Source organism: Miniopterus schreibersii, assembly GCF_964146895.1.
Source record: "Miniopterus schreibersii genome assembly, chromosome: 1".
Classification (NCBI taxonomy): domain Eukaryota; kingdom Metazoa; phylum Chordata; class Mammalia; order Chiroptera; family Miniopteridae; genus Miniopterus; species Miniopterus schreibersii.
In genome coordinates, this window is record NC_138101.1 from 118358541 (window position 1) to 118376153 (window position 17613).

Below are 17613 nucleotides of genomic sequence, written 5' to 3' on the forward strand. Positions count from 1 at the left end.
CGAGCTGTTGAGTTTTTTGGCATAAATTTGTTCATATTATTCTCTTATTAGGTTTTTATTTTTTAATTCTCACCCAAGGATATTTTTTCCCATTACTTTCCAGAGAATGTGGCAGGGAGAAGGGGTTAGGGGAGAAACATCAATATGAGAATCAAACCTGGGACCCTTCAGACTGTGGGCTGACACTCTAACCACTGAGCCAAACCAATTAGGGCTCTTATTAGATATTTAATATCTGTGGAATCTGTAGCTATTGTTACCTCTCTCATTCCTGATATTAGTCACTGTGTTTTATTTTTTCTTAATCTTTCAGGCTAGATCTATCAATTTTCTCAGTTTCTTCAAAGAACTAGCTTTTGGAGTCATTGATTTTTCTGTTTCTCTTTTTTCTATTTCACTTTCTTATTTATTATTTCTTTTCTACTTTGGGTTTCACTTACTCTTATTTTTTATCATACATTTAATTTAATCTAGTCATATTTGCATTTAAAGGAATTTTGGTGGTTTCAGATATGAATAATATTTTACTTGGAGCATATAAAAGAAAGGATCATTAACTAAAAATAGTCACATTAAAAGAATTCTCTTAAATCTACATTCAGGTATAGAGAAGCTATTTATTTTTTGGATAAGGACATTCAGGGGATACACTAATCTCCTGGTGCTGACAGGTCAGCATCTCAATGCAGGCAGGACAGTAGTAAAATGTAAGGCAGTCTTCACTTTTCTTTTCCCACCATAGTGGTTGACACTTTGGAGGTATACTTTGTTGTTTTATATCCTATTTTTATATTGCTCTGCCTGTTTGGGTTTCTATTGCTCTTCTTTTTCTTGTTTGTTAAGATGATAGCTTAGGCTACTGATTTGAGAATTTTCTTCTTTTCTAATATAAGCATTTATTTTAATGCCATAAATTTTATTCATAGAACTAAAGCTGCTTCCCACACATTTTGATATGTTTTATTTTCATTTTAATTGTTTTGTGAATTAAAAAAAATTCTTGAGACTTCCTCTTTGATCGATGGATTATTTAGAAGTGTGTTGTTTAGTGTACAAGTATTTGGAGATTTTCCCATTATGATTTCATTGTAGTGAGAGAATACACTCTGAATTATTTTAATTTTTTTTCTTCTAAATACCAATTTTATTTTTTTTGATTTTTATTATTTACTTATTTATCTTTATTTTTGTTTAAAATATTACAGATGTCCCTTTTTCTCCCCAATGACTCGTTCCACCCCTCCCCTCCCCTCCCCTCCCCTCCCCTCCCCTCCCCTCCCCTCCCCTCCCCTCCCCTCCCCCCCCCCAGTCCCTCTCCACACCATTGTCCATGTCCTTGGGTTGTGCATATATGCACATAAATTCTTTGGTTACTCTCTCCGCCTCCACCCACCCACCCTCCTCCCTCCCTCTGACATTCATCATTCTGATCTATGCTTCCCGGTCATTAAATCTATTCTGTTCATCAATTTATTAAGTTCTTTAGATTCCACATATAAGTGAGATCGTGTGATGTTTGTCTTTCTCTGCCTGGCTTGTTTCACTTAGCATAATATTCTCCAGGTCAATCCATACTGCCCCAAAGGGTACAAGATCCTTCTTCTTTATAGCTGCATAGTATTCCATGGTGTAAATGTCCCACAGCTTTTTTATCCACTCATCTACTGATTGGCCTTGGGCTGTTTCCAGATCTTAGCTATTGTATACTGTGCTGCTATGAAGATGAATTATTTTAATTTTTAAAACTTTGTTGAGGTGTGTTGTATGACCTAGGATATGGTCTCGCTTGCTTGGTGTATACCATGTGGTACAAAAGTAGGTTAACAGTTGTTCATATGGAAAATAATAATAAAAATAATAATACAAGAATAAACTGTTTCACGTACTCACACTGTAAACTGACTTTGCCCCACCCTATTTTTTGTTTTGTTTTGTTAATCTTCACCCAAGGATATGTTTTCCATTCTTTTAGAGAGAGTAGAAGGGGAAGGGTGGGGGGAGAGAGAGACATCAGTGTAAGAGAGGCACATCAATTAGTTGCCTCCCGCACTTGCCAGGACCTGATTGGGGGATTGAACCTGCAACCCAGATATGTTCCCTTGACTGGGAATCAAACCTGTGATCCTTCGGTGCATGGGGAGACACTTTAACTACTGAGCAACACCGGCCAGGGCACCACCCTGTATTTTTTAGGTTCTTAAAAAGGATGTGTATTCTGCTGTGTTAGGAAGGGTGTTCTATAATTATGGATTAAATCCCGTGGTTTTCGGTGGTGTTGAGTTCTCTTGTATCCTTGCTGATTTTCTATCAGTTGTTGAGAAAAAGGTATTGAAGTCCTCCAACTATTCGATTTGTCTATTTCTCATCATTGATGTTTTTATCTTTCTCTCCCTCTCCCTTCCTCTCTCTGAAATCAATAAAAACATATTCTAAAAAAAAAGTTTCTTAGTTGCTGCCCTGGGCCTTATTATATATATCTCTGTAATTCATTATGTCTGACATTAAATAGTACTATACAATTTTATAGTTTAAGAACCTCATAATAGTGTATCTTGAATGCTTCTCCTGATCCTTTGTGCTATTGTTGTAGTACATTTTACTTTTACATACCATTAATCCCTCAAAATATTGTTACTGTATTTGCATCAGTAATTGTAATTTAGGATGGTTAAAAGTAATGGAGTTTTATATTTATTTCTATAGATTTTTATTTCTTTGTATAGATTCATGTTTCTGGATGGTATGATACCCCTTGCGATTGAAGAACTTCATTAATATTTCTTCTAGCACAGGCCTCCTAAAGTGAATTCTCTTGGTTTTTGTTCATCAGTGAAAGTCTTTATTTTTACCTTCAAATTTGAAAGATTTTTTTGGTCTCAGTATAGAATTTGGGGTTGACAGGTTTTTTCCTCCCCCTTTTAGTACTTTAAAGATATAATTCTCTTTTCTTCTGGCTTGCCTTGATTCTGGTGAGAAGTCTCTTTTAACTGTTAGATTTCCTCCTCTGTAATGTATCTTTCATCTCTGGCTAGGTAAAGATGTTCTCTTTATCCTTGGTTTCGGCAATTTGAATATAATGAGTCCCGGTCAATATAGGGTTTGAATTTAATCTCTTCTAGCGGTGGTGAGGAGGGAGGAGGCTCAGCCCTGTGGCTGTGGCTGTGGCTGTGGCTGTGGCTGTGGCTGTGAGCGCTCTAGCGGAGGTGAAGTTTAGGAGCGTGGCGTTACCGGCAGCCTCTCTCCCGTGGAGGCCTCGGCCTGAAGTTGCCCTTCTTCAATTGTGTCCCTAAGCAACAGACCTACGATGCGCCCGAGACTTCCTTTTCTGAATTTATCACCAATGATCATTCTCAGATAGCACTAGATAATTCAGAAGTGATGGCATTTTAAATATTATTCTTAACTTTTTCTTTAATGAAGCAAACTAGACTTAATGAGGAACTACAAAAGGAGAGGGATCAGCCCAGTGAGACGCCCAAGAAGGAAGGAGCAGAGGCCCCCCGTAGAGCTAATTCTGGCTCAGGCAAGCGTTTGCTGGAGAAGAACCAAATTACTTTTGGGAAGAATCAAATGACCAAGAGATTAGAGCCAAGTTTAAACTGGAAGACTACTGTCGATTTCAAAGAGTATGTAGACGTTTGCATGACGGGAATTTTAAACACCTATACTAACCCCATTTGCCTAATTTTTCACATTAGTTTATTTCATAGTAGAGAAATACAGAGCAGTGTTCCTTCCTGCTGCTCTTCGTATTTCACAGAGAGATTTGACAGTCAGCAGGGCTTACGTGTGGGCTCTGTGAAGGGAGGGGAAGAACACAATTCACTTTCGTGTAGTTGGTGAGTCAGGGCAAATAACGTGAGAAAGATAACAAAACATACGGAGAGATCACACAGGCTGTTCTGTTAAGAGGGAGGTAAATTTTTAAATTCAGCTTTTTCCATGTGCTTTTTTTCAATTAAGAATTTTTGTAAGTATTTAATGAAAACCAAATAGGTGCCAAGGACAATGCTAAACCTGGGAACATGTGGAAAATCAGATACAGGCCCTCCTGTAATGTTGGGTGGGGAACGTAAAAAAATAGGCAACTATGATCAGGGCAGTAAGCCACTAAATTAGAAGGTACATAGTGAAGGACTTTCACAACCGTGGCAGCCTGTACAAAGAAATACTGAACAAATTGTTTCTTCATTATTATAGAAAATGGATGGCTATGCCCAAAGGACAAAATGTGTCAGATCATCATTCTCTGTGTCAGGGAAACACATCATTTGGGTGCATGAAAATGTTGGAACATTTATCCATTTCTATTTTTAATTTCCTATTAATCTGCATAAAGTAATTAATGAATGTTTTTAGACGCAGAATATCAGTGAAAGACCTCCATGAGGAAAAACATGGAGGAAGACTCGAAAAGTCATCACCATCTGTTTCACCTGGAAGAGCACAGATAAGTCGGTATGTTTCTGTTAACATGACCAGTTCTTTAAAGCCATTTCTTACACAACGTGCTAGCTAATCCTAATTAATGTCATTCTTACTATTATATTAGGGTGCTAAGATGTCTATATTGACAGTTACTAGTAATGTTGCAAAACAATCATATTGGATTTCTTTTAGTGCAGAGTTACTGGAAGAAATGGCAGAAATCTCACATTATAAAGTTTTCACACTTGGGGGAAAAAAACCAAACTTTAAGATACTCTACTACATTTACACTATTTGGGGTGGGGGTCAACATAATAAAGTTTTCAATTTGTTTGACAATTTTTTCAAATTTTTATTTTGAAATAATTATAAATTCACAAAAGGTTGCAGAGATGGAACAGATAGGCCTCATCTCCTGTTCCCCCTGCTTCCCCAAGTGGTTACATCCTGGGTAACTATAGTACAATGTCAAAACCAGGAGAGGAACATTGGTACAGTGTATCTGTATACTTCCATGTCATTTTGTCACATGTAGATTGGTGTGGTGACTGCGGCAATCAGGAGACAGGACTGTTCCATCGCTCCACAGAACTCTCTCCTGCTACCCCTTTATAGTCACACCCACTCCCCTTCCCCCATCGTTCCCAATTCCTGGCAACCATTCATCTGTTTTCCATTTGTATAATTTTGTCATTTTGAGAATAAACAGAATCATACATTTTTTATCCTGGCTGTGTTTTTCATCACCGTAATACCCTTGACATTCATCCAGTTGTTGCATGTATTAATAATTTGTCCATTTTTATTGCTAAGTAGTATTCCAGGGTATGGATGTACCATAGTTTAATGACTCATCTATTGAGGGAAATTTTAGTTCTTCTCAGTTTTTGGCTATTAAAAATAAAGTGGCTGCGAACAACCATGTACAGGTTTCTATATGGATGTAAGTTTTCATTTCTCTAGGATAAATGCCCAATTGTTGACACATGTTGTAATTGTGTGTTTAGCTTTGTAAGAAACTGCCAAAGAGTGGAACAGAGAGAGAACAGAGATGGAGCAACTGGACATCCTTAGGCAAAAAAAGTGAAGCTTTTTTTGCTGTCCCCCTAGCAATGTATGAGACTCAGTTTCTTCTTGTCCTTGCCAGCATATGGTATTGCCATGTTTTTTATTTTAGCTGTAGTAAAAGATGTGTAGTGTTGTCTCATTGTGAGCTTAGCATTTCCCTCATGGCTGGTGATATTGAACATCTTTTCATAAGCTTATAGCTCATGTATGTTTTTCAGTGAAATATGTCTGTATGTCTTTTGCTTATTTTCCAATCAGATCATTTATTTTTAATGTTGGGTTTTGAGAGTTCTTTATCTATTTTGGATATCCTTGGTTGGATATGTAGTTTGCAAGTATTTTCTCCTCTCTGTAACTTGTTTTTTCATTCTCTTAATATAGGGTTTCTCATAAAACAAGTTTTTAATTTTGATAAAGTTCAATTTATTGAGTTTTTTCTTTTATGGATTGTGCTTTTGATGTCATGTCTAAGAACTTTTCATGAAGCCCTTAGTCCTGAAGATTATCTCCTTTGTTTTTCTGTAAAAGTTTTGATAGTTTTACATTAAAGACTGCAATCTATTTTGAGTTAATTTTATATAAGATATGAAACTTAGGCCAACCTTCACTTTTTTTTGCCTATGGATGTCCAGTTGCCATATAGTAAATCTTGAAATCTGGGAAAGTGATTTTTCTCACCTTCTTAAAAAAAAAAGTCAAGATTATGGAATAATCTTGCCATATCTATTAAAAAATGTGCTAAGGATTTTTATTTTTGATATTATTGATATTTTTACTGTGTAGCCCTGCCTATGAACACTATATGTGTCTTTATTTATTTGGATTTTTTATTTATTTCACCAGCATTTTGTAGTTTTCAGCACCAAGTCCTGTACAAAGTTTTGTTAGATTTATATCTAGAACTAGGGACTCCAGTACTGTACGGAATAGCAGTGGTGAAAATGGACATCCTTGTTTGTTCTCGATCTCAGGGGGAAAGCACTGCCTCTCCCTAGTAAGTATGATGATAGTGTAGGTTTTGTACATATTCTTTATCAAGTTGAGGAAGCAACCCCCTGTTCTTGGTTTTCTGAGAGTTTTTGTTATGTACATGTTGCTAAAAGAGTCACATTGTAACCATGTTCTTGCTGTAAGATAAATATATTTATTGTATGTTGTTGGTATTATCCTTAGGAAGAGTGCTGACAAAACGGAGGAAGTTGTTAGCGAGAGCTCCTCAGAGAGTGAAGAAGGTGAAGAACCACCTGATCATCGTCAAGAAGCAAATGCAGATTTGCCATCGGAATACTGGCAAATTCAGAAGCTGGTGAAATATTTGAAGGTAAAGCAGACTTTTTGTACTGTGTTTGCACTGTTTATTTTAAATCCTTTCTCTGAAATGTATATTTTGCTTTATTGTATGTTGAAGGTTTATTGTATGTTTCTTTCAAGTAAGGGTTGTAGGACTCCCTATTTTTATTTAATTGTGTCCAAGGGAAGGTCTTATTGCCTCAGGGGTAACAAGGTGAGTCCTCATGGAGCAGGCAAGCTGCCTGGTACCAGCTCTCTTCCCTCGCTGGGGAAGTCACAGATATTGTGATTTACCCACCGTTTTTTTATTTGCAGTATGGTGTGATGGAAAGAGCGTGGATTTCTGACGTTGGACTTGGACTAAATTTTCTGCTGTATAATGTACTGGCAGTGTGGCTGCTGAGAAGTTATGGTTTTAAGCATCATTCTTCTAACCTATGGAATAAAATACACGTCTATCTTATAGGGTTCATTTAAGGATTAAGGAAACATTTGAAATATGTGGCATAGTGTCTGGTACATTGTAGATACTTAAAATACATATTGATACATTGCCATTATCCTCATCAGTAAGATCACATGTGTGAAAACGTTTTGCATAGGAACCGACCATATAATGTTGTATTTAAGTACTTGGATGGTGGGGGGCAAATCAGGGAAAATGATTTGCCAAAGCCTAGAGTAATATTAATTTCTGATATCAGATAGCTGATATTGATAATGTCTAGGCTGTGTTTAAAGCAATAGTCAGAAGTACTTGGGAAAACATTTTGGCTTATCTCATGTTTTCCTTCTGCTTCTTCATGTCTTTGGTCAAATCAACATGGGCATTTGCCAGTGGCTTTTCACACCTAAAGATTTTTATATGGCTCCTAAAGTGCTAACTGGTACTTTTCCTGTGCCTTTGATGCCTTCCCAAACTAACAGGTAAAATAGCCTATTTGTGCATATCTTTGTGGATTCTCAAAGGCCCTCTGCATGAACATGGCCTTGTAGGCATGTTAGTTGAAAAAGTAAATTTTTTCTGTAAGAAAAATATGCCCCCTTCCTCTGATGGACACAGCCTCAGCTGCAATTCCAAGAAAAAAAATTATGTTTTCCTGAATCCTAAATCCCAAGGAAAAGTTGTCAAGAAGTTGGGGAAATGGGAAAAAGTATTCTAATTCTTCTTGGAGAATTAAAATTTAGACATTACTAATTCAACAAAATTTACTGACATCATTGAGAGTAAGTAGTTAATTATCTTAATCTTGGTAATCATTCCACAATGTATATGTATATCAAATCAGCACATTGCACACTTTAAATAGAGACAATTATATTTGTCAATTATTTCTCAATAAAGTATAAAAAAACAACAAAATGCTGACAGCACAGTCAAAGTTGAAAGTAGGCATTTTCAGGAGTCAGGATAGGAACAAATAGGAGAGAAGTGGTCACAATCTAATGTCAGCCTTGCTTATAGCAGTTGCCATGCTACTAATGGTGAGTCATTCTTGCATAATTATTAATATGTTTATATTCATAGTATACTTTATACAAATCCTATTAGTGGTGATCTAAGAAATAACAAATTTGGAAGCAAAATAAGTCATTAAATTTTAATTGAAATTTCCACCTGTAGCCTTGTCAAGCTTGCTAAGTAGATCTGAATGTTGTGTTTTTTGGATGTACTACCCAATGATTTTGCTGGCATTTTTTCAGTGTTTGAATATTATTATAATTTGTTCTAAGTAATTTAACAGAAGAGACTCAAAGGGAAGATGATGTGAATATGTTATGGAAGACTCCATTAGAAAACCAGAAACTGGTCTAAAACTCCGATTAGCAAAAACAGCAAAGACTTCAATGGCCTAACCAGAATCAGGACAAGCAGATAAAATATTTTCATCATTAAAAAGGGAAATGAGCTTATGTGAAGCAAACCCTAATGCCCACCTTGGCTATGCCTTTGGAAGCCTCTTAATAGTTTGACCAATGTCAATGCAAAATGACATCTAGACTATTAGTCATGAAGCAAAAGCTAACACCGTTGGATGGGACAATTAATGCTTTGCTTGCTTTAAAATTTAATTTTAAGAATTATATAAATAGTAAATATTTTAATATCATCTTTCAATTTTTAAAATGGGTTTTATTTGGCTTTTATATTGTGTTAATGTTTCCCACTTTTTGTGTTTTCTGGCCTCAAATGTCAGGTGGAGATCATTTTTAAATGTTGTTGCAATATATAGTTTATTTTTTTTATAGAACACCTCTGAAATTTTTAGCATTTCTATCCCAAAAAATGATTCACTGTTTGATATTATGGAAATTATTCTCTAGTATGGTAATGATTACTTTAAAAAATATAAGTAAAATTTAGGAAAAAGTATAGGGTAACATGATTTCTGGAGTTCCTGAGAATTTCTGGGAATTCTGATTTTTTATTCCAAACCTTGAAGACTCATATCTCTTGGAAATTTGGAAACACTAGCATGGAGCACAGGCTGGAGTTCCAGCCCCATGGTCCTGTATCCCCTTGACAAGTGTCTCTGTGCACAAGCCATATCAGCTGGGCGTGCATGGCAGAAATGTCCAGACTCAGGAGACCTTCCTGACAATACCGTGATCCTTTCCTGAACTGCAGAGCTGCCCATGATCTCCACTCTACTCATAAAGAGCATATCATCTGGAGAAAAGATTGGCAGTGGAGAACTTTGTTACCCAGAACTTGGTGTAGCTTGAGCCAGATGAGCATTGGTAGTCAGACATGGCCTTTGGAAGAAGATTTAGAAGAGCCCTGGTGTTTATTCAAAGAATTCTGGCCTATTAACTGTGTTTCATTGGTAAAAGAAACTAAAGAGTCAAAGGGGTGCTAGCATCAGCAGGGCCAGGAGCAGAATAATGGATTAGTAGTTAGAAGCATGATCTTCGATGTCAGAAAGTCTTCAGTTGAGTCAGGATCTGCCACTTACTAGCTCAGTAGCCTTTGGGGAGCTGGTGGATTGCTCTAGACTTCACTTTCCTCATTGGTCAAGATGGCAAAATAAAAGTTCCCATATTTTAGGATTATTATGAATATTAAATGAAATCTAATATATGTAAAGTACTGGCAATAATAATAATTTCTATTATATGTTATTGCCATAGACATTGAGTGTATGGCATGGAGTCTTGACATACATACGTAGCCCTCAACTTTTGCTTTAAGTTTTTTGGCAACCAACAGAAGGAGTGAAATACAGTGCGTTAATACAGTGAGAGAAAGGCTCTTACCATAATAAGATAGAAATAACCCAGTTGCCCATGTGCGTAACCCATCCTACTGCTAAGAGCAGAAAGAATTTTCTCCCCTAGGGCTTAAGGGGGCAGCCTGTGAGTGAAATAGTGAATGATGACTTCAATAATATGCTCTCAGTGAACATGGCAAAGAAGTTTTCAAAATAGACTAATTATTGGATAACTATTTTAAGTTTTTCAACTATTTAGGATAAATACATATAATACTAGGCCAAAAAGGGATGCACTATTTCTGTCCCAGAACAGCTAAGAAAAACATTTATTGATGAAGTGCTACTAAAGCTTGCACAAGTTCTTCATCAATAAATTATGTGCAAATGTGATACTTTTGGCCAGACAGTAAATTGCTTGGAATTATTATAGTTCCCACAGGTAAATATTCTTAGCATAGCCAATAAAAGAAAAAGTATATCTACAAATGATTTCAAGGTTTTGATGCAGATAAATGTTTTATATGGAGACACAAAAGGATATTAGAAGTCTTTGAAATGCAAAATTAATATCTCTAGGTAATCTCAAAATAAATATACCTGACATTTTAATTTATAAAATTATGCCTAAATGTAGACTTGAACTAGCAGAGAAATGTTAATGTTGACCTGACTTTCTACTTACAATTTTCCAAGCACAGCAATGTCTGTGATTGTTGAAAAAAATTTGATGAGCTCATTAATACCCGAACAGGTCAATGAACTATAGCTTATTATTTATCCAGAGCTATGAGCTCAGATTTTGGCACACAAGTAAAGGGAGTTTGTATTTAATTATTTGGCTTTGACATACATTCATTACATCTTGCAAGTTTTATATATGTATGTGTTCTTTTAATCTGGATTTTTTAAAACGCAATTTAATTTTTTTCAAATTCATATTTATTCAGAATTGTAGAAAGCCGTATTTTTACATAAGATTTTATGATTTGACAGTTTTTTTAACTTTTCATTGTTGACACTATTACAGATGTCCCCCATTTCCCCCTCCTTTGCCCACCTCCACCCAGCCCTTGGCCCCTCTCCTCCTGGCCATCTTCACACTGTTGTCTGTGTCTACTATGGGTTATGTATATATGTTTTTTGGGAAATCCCTTCACCTTCTTTTATCCAGCCCCCACCTCCCCCTCCCCTCTGATAGCTGTCAGTCTGTTCTGTGTATCCATGCCTCTGTTTCTATTTTGTCAGTTTATTTTGTAGAACACAATTTAATTTTTAAATTAATGGCTACTTTGCATTTTTACTCACCAACCTTCCAACTTCTTTCTTCCCACATGACTGATGACTTTGTACCCTGATTCTAAATGAAGCAGTAAACACCTTTTCAGCTACCTTGGTGAGATGCACTTGCATTCTGCCTTCTATCGTTATGGCTCAGCATGTCCGTCGTATCAGCTGCTCCTTGAGTGGAGAGACCATACTAAATTTATCTGTGTCTTGCAGAGGTCTTGCCAGTGAGCAAAGCTTTGCCTCTCAACTTTTGCACAGAAGGTGTGAGCGGGAGGGCACAAGGTTCTTGAGGGGCCAGGCTGTGCTGTTCTTCACACTCAGGTTCTTGAGGGCAGTTCTTCCTCCCTCTGAAGTAGTGTTGTTCTTTCTGCTGTTGCTGTCTCTCCCCAACTTCTCTTCCTCCCCTCTCTCCTCCGTTTCCCCCCCCCTTCTCCTTGTAGTGTACTATTTTGTTTTGTTTTTTAAAAATGTACCTTTATTGTTGAAAGTATTACATATGTCCCCCCCTTTTATCCCCAATGACCCCTTCCACCCCACCCCCGCCTCCCCTCTCAGGCCTTCACCACACTATTGTCTGTGTTCTTGGGTTATGCATATATACATATAGATTCTTTGGTTAGTCTCTCCCCTCCCCCCCCACCTCGACCCAACTCCCACCTCCACCTTCCCTTGGAGATTCCTCAGTTTGTTTCATACTATTTTGTATACCACACTTGCTAGCTTTATATGGATATTATTTTCTTCCCTGGCCAGGACTGCTCCAAAATCTTGCAGTTAAAATATGTTGCTTTGGATCAGTTGCGGCAAGTGGGGGAGATGTATTAAGGTGTATGCACCACACTAATTCTGTGAATCTCTCTAAAAATACAGAAGTTTCACTCATTTCTCGATCAGGTATGGGGAGAACCCCTTTGTGAAACAGGAGGAGAACTGGAGGATTTTTTGTTGTTGTTTGGAAATGTGAACTCATTAGTCACAAGTATTATAACATAAATTAATACAAATGGGTTCTTTTTAGTAACATGAGATAAAATCTTGAAAGGTCATAATTATAGATCTGTATTGCATGCACATTGGTGTAAGTGTTCTTAATGTGAAAAATGAGTCTTGGGACCCAAGGTTGAAAGCCCACTGAAACCCATTTCTGTGTAGAGTGGTATGGAATTTAATACTATAGGATCAGTAAATCTAAGAAAAAATAGAGAAGACTAGAGCAAAGCCAAGAAAATGGTTTGGAGGGATCTCAGAGCCTGGGTCTAGAATAATGCTTTATCCCTTGTAGACATTTCCCAGGGCTGTGAGGTGAGGATGAGATGTCTGTACCATCCTGGCATCAGCTTCAGTATCACCTGGAGTAATATTAGCAAGCAAGTTGGAGATGCCTGCCCCTACTCTGAAGTGCTTCATTGGGCTGGTCTATTCTTGAGTACTTGCTATACTATGGAGGAATCTAGGGTTAATCCCCAGGGCCGTTTCCCCAGGTGCATCTCCTCCCTCCTGGATGCCTGTTTCTGCACCTGGGATTTTGATTAGAGTCCACCTGGGGGAGCAGGATGATGAAGGCATTGATGGAGAAGGCTGAGTCCAGCAGCAGGTGGCATGCAAAGTGAATTTGAGTGGGAAGTGACAGAGGGCTTGTGTTGATAGTGAAAGTGTGTTGGGGGCTTGGAATAGGATAGTGTCTTGGAAGCACAAAGAAATGACCAAGAAAGAAGGAAGGCCAGTTTATGAGGAAGATTTGGTTTAGGACAGACTAAGTTTGAAGACAGTGAAATATCCAAATAGATATAGCTCATGCAACAGTTGGAAATAAAAGACTGAAACTCGAATTTTTCATTAGAAATGAAGCTACCAGTTTGGGAGCCAGGGGAATGAATGAGACTGAGGAGAGAGGGTAGCATCTGTGCCCCTATTTCTGTCTTTTCATTCATGATTGGATGTGAGCTCTTAATAGCTAATCAGAAGGTTGCTGCCTTTCACTTGAGTTACTACAACTAAGGCAGTATTTTTGGATCAAAATTCCTGTGCAAAATCTGTTGGTCTATATTTTTTTATTTCTTTATTTTTTAGAATGTTTGATTCTTTTTTTAAAAAAACAAACATCTTTATTGATTTCAGAGAGAGGAACAGAGAGGGATAGAGAGAGATAGAAGCATCAGTGATGTGAGGGTCATTGCACGTCCCCCACTGAGGATCGAGCCCACAACCCAGGCATGTGCCCTGACCGGGAATCAAACTGAGATCTCCTGGATCCTAGGTCGATGTTCAACCACTGAGCCATGCCGGCCGGGCTGGTGGTCTTTCTTCAAACCTAGTTTGCCATTTTATAAGTAGATTGCATCATTGGCCTTTAAAAATGTCTTAAGTAAAGTTACATTTTATTTGGTAATTTTATGCAACTAGCTCTTAGACGCAAAATACTAATTAAAGGAAGATAAATCATTGGGAAAGTTTGAAGCAAAAAGAAAAAAATGTCTATTTTTAGAGTAAGCTTCCATCCAATTGAAAGCTCCTACTTACTAAAACTCCAAGGAGCTAGATATGAAGACTGGGGAGACCATGGGCTTTTTTTCTTTTTTTAAAAAATCCTCACCTGAGGATATGTTTTCATTGATTTTTGTAGAGAGAGAGAAACATTAATGTGAGAGAGAAACATCAATTGGCTGCCTCCTGAATGTACCCCGACCAGGGATTGAACCCACAACCTTTTGTTGTACGGGTCAATGCTCCAACCAGCTGAGCCACCACCCGACCGGGGCAGTGATGGGCTTTTTAACATAAATTCACAAATATGGTACCAGCCTTGAATGTAATATTGGGGCAATCCTTGTTCCTGTGTTCCAGGAGAATAGTGATATTATCTGAACACATGTCACTCAGCAGAAAACGTGTGCAGTAGACTGTTGAGTGACAGCTTGTGACATCTGGACATCACCACACCTTATCCTCTCCCCCCACCCAGATGAGCTGGTGAGGGGTAGTGCCTCACTTGTTTATTCTATATAGTTGGTTTCATAAAACACTGCTGGTGGTGACCTCACCTTTCACGTGAGCCAGGGGTCTTGCTAGCTATTCTTCTGTTCTGTCATTTATCCACAAATTCAGAATTCTCAGACCGTGAAAATGAAGGTGCTGGGTGATTCCCCCCACTTAGCAGGGACCAGGACTCTCCTTCAGAGTGACATCTAAAAGATGATCACATCAAAAATCCCACGAGGCTTCCCAAGAAACACTGAGGGTTCCCTCCTTGGCAGGATCTAGATTTCCTGTCTGGAGGGTGGATTCTCAGCAGGGACAGTGTCACACTTGAAAACCTTGGTCAAAGATAGCTTTTGTGGCTCTCAGTTTCTTAATGATCTTTCATCAACTGATGAAACACACACTCTCTCTCTCTCTCTCTCTCTCTCTCTCTCTCTCTTCACACCCCCCCCCCCCCCCCCCCGCATCCCTTAATTGGTTAAAAGAGTTCTTCTAAGTGGCAATTGGGAGTTACAGGCATACCTTATTTCAAGGTGCTTTATTTTATTGCACTTCACAGATGTTGTGTTTTTTACAAATTGAAGGCAAGACCATCCACCAGCAGAAAGATTACAACTCCCTTTATTTTGATACTCACTTTATTGTGGTGGTCTGGAACCAAACCTGCAATATCTCCAATGTATGCCTGTATATGATTTTTCATTGCAGGAATTTGATGTACTTTGCAATCAGTTCCAGTTAATTAAATTCCTTTCCCATTACTTGGGTTTTGGAGTGTCAAGTAGTGTGATCCTTATTTCATTTGTGGAAAAGCTGAGAAATACTTTACTCCCGGCCACACAGAAGGTGCTGCGGGCCAGGACGGCATCCAGGTTTCTGTCTTTATTGCCAGTTATTCTGTCCCTCTGTAAAGAAATTCAGGGGCCCCTGTGCCTGCAGACCTTGCCATTGTATGTTCTTATTTTCGCTCTCCTTTGGGGTCCATTTGCATAAGGGGCTAATTAAACTGGGATCACTTCTTAACAAAGGAATTCAATAGTCATTTTTGGAAGCCTATGAGAGTATGCTCTTTTGCTAGGTTTTAATTAAAGAGTTGGGGAAGAACATAATAGTGCAGTGTTATTATTGTTAAAAAGAATCTTTTAAAAATGGAAAACAACAATCACTGGTTTTGAACCCAAGTAAGCTCCAATAGTTAGAAAGGAAAATTAGCACCACTTTCCTGAGAAATAGTCTCTAAGTTAAGATATATGTTGCAACATTGATGTGAGTTAACTTAAAAAAAAGTCCCCAGGACAAAAAGACTAGGAGGACTTTTTTACTTAAAAAAAACAACAAACAAAAAAACACCCTACTTGTTAAAATATCTTAAGACTTCAAAATTTCTATATTTTTTTTTTTTTTAAAATAATGTAGTGTAAGAAGTGAACACATTTTAAGTATTTGGATTAGTTGAGATGTGTGTTAGTTGTATGTTTATACGGGATGGGCAAAAGTAGGTTTATAGTTGTGAGTACATGAAACAGAGTTTATTCTTGTTTTATTATTTATTAATTATTGTATTATTTATTGTGAGCAACTGTAAACCTGTATTGCTCACCCCTGTATTGCTCACACAAAAGAGAATTCATCCTTTTTATTTTTATTGCAAAGAAGATGGTAAAAGTGATGGAAAGGCTTCTCATCTCCACAAATAAAATGATAACATTTTTAGTTTTGAGCTTTAAGCTCCCCTTGCTTTTTGGCTGTCCTAAATAAATAAGAGTAGAGAAAAAGCAAAGATAATTAGATGAGTATGATAATACAGTGCTACTGAATCATAATAGTTTATGCCACCACGAGCTAGTATTACATGACCACATCAAGTTAACTACTGAAAAACGACACTATTAAAAAATCTCAAAGGAAGTCTATTAAGCTTAAACTCATTCATTCCTTTATGAATGCACACAGTGAACTACCCCAGTGAGAGCATAATGATAAGGTACACAATGCCCATCTAGCTATTCATAAGATTTTTGATTGGGAAGAATTTTTATATCTAAGGCAGTTTTTTGTAACGATCTGAAAACGTAATAGATACTTCCAGGGAATCTGCTTCCTGACGTATTTGCAGCCACACCATTTTTTGATCAGCAAAATAATGCTTCCCCTCCAAATTTTAGAGGCTAAAAATGTTGGAGAAAAATAACCCTTGTCTAGTTCCAGGTTTATATAATGTACTAGGCTGCTTTACTTTTTGTTTAAAAATGCATATTCAATTGAAGCATATACTGTGCCCATGAATAAGAGCAATTAACATCATTAAAATGTCTGTACTACCCAAAGCAATCTATAGATCCAACGCAGTTCCTATCAAAACACCAGTGGCACATTTCACAGAACTAGAACAAATTCAAAAATTTATGACCCTAAATAGCCACAGCAATCTTGAGAAACAAGAACAAAGTTGGAGGTATCATTCTACTTGATATCAAACTATACTACAAGGCTATAGTAATCAAAACAGCATGGTACTGGTATAAAAATAGACATAAATCAATGGAACAGATAGGTATTTGGGCTGTTTCCAGATCTTAGCTATTGTAAATAACGCTGCTATGAACATAGGGGTGCATATATTTGTTCTGCTTGGTGTTTCAGGATTCTTAGGATATATTCCTAGAAGTGGGATCACTGGGTCAAAAGGCAGCTCCATTTAAAATTTTTTGAGGAAACTCCTTACTGTTTTCCGTAGTGGTTGCACCAGTCTGCATTCCCACCAGCAGTGTACTAGGGTGCCCTTTTCTCTACATCCTTGCCAGCACTTCTTGTTTGTTGATTTATTGATGGCAGCCATTCTGGCAGGTGTGAGGTGGTACTTCATTGTGATTTTAATTTGCATCTGTGATAATTAGTGATGTTGAGCATTTTTCACATGTCTCTTGGCCACTGTATGTCCTCTTTGGAGAAGTGTCTATTCAGGTCCTCTGCTAATTTTTAAATTAGGTTGTTTGTCTTCCTTAGGTCATCTCTCGAATCAATTTTTGTTATTTACAATGATGTTCCAGCAAATATTTTTACATATTCTTTTAATATGTACACTATTTCTGTGGAATAGATGTTTTCAAATGGAATCACTTGGGTCAGAGAATGTGCACATTTAAAATTTTGATAGTTCTAATGGGGAGTTATTCAATGGGTATAAAAATTTCAGTTATGCAAGATGAATAAGTTCTAGATATCTGCTGTACAGCTTAGTGCCTATAGTTAACATTACTGTATTGTGCACAAAGTTTTAAGAGGGTAGATCTCATGTTAAGTGTTATTACCAACAAAAGGGAGGAAACATAGGGAAACTTTTGGA

The 17613-nt window shown here is 37.3% G+C and overlaps 1 protein-coding gene across 4 annotated transcripts in view; it reads left to right on the top strand.

Annotated features, from left to right (window-relative positions):
• ODAD2 (outer dynein arm docking complex subunit 2) overlaps window positions 1–17613 on the top strand; it is a 199421-nt gene that overhangs the window by 29352 nt on the left and 152456 nt on the right. For all 4 annotated transcript variants that reach the window (XM_081142035.1, XM_081142034.1, XM_081142036.1 and 1 more), the window contains 3 exons: window positions 3421–3626; window positions 4360–4458; window positions 6670–6817. In XM_081142035.1, the coding sequence (XP_080998161.1) occupies window positions 3421–3626; window positions 4360–4458; window positions 6670–6817 (453 nt within the window). The remainder of the gene's footprint in view (window positions 1–3420; window positions 3627–4359; window positions 4459–6669; window positions 6818–17613) is intronic.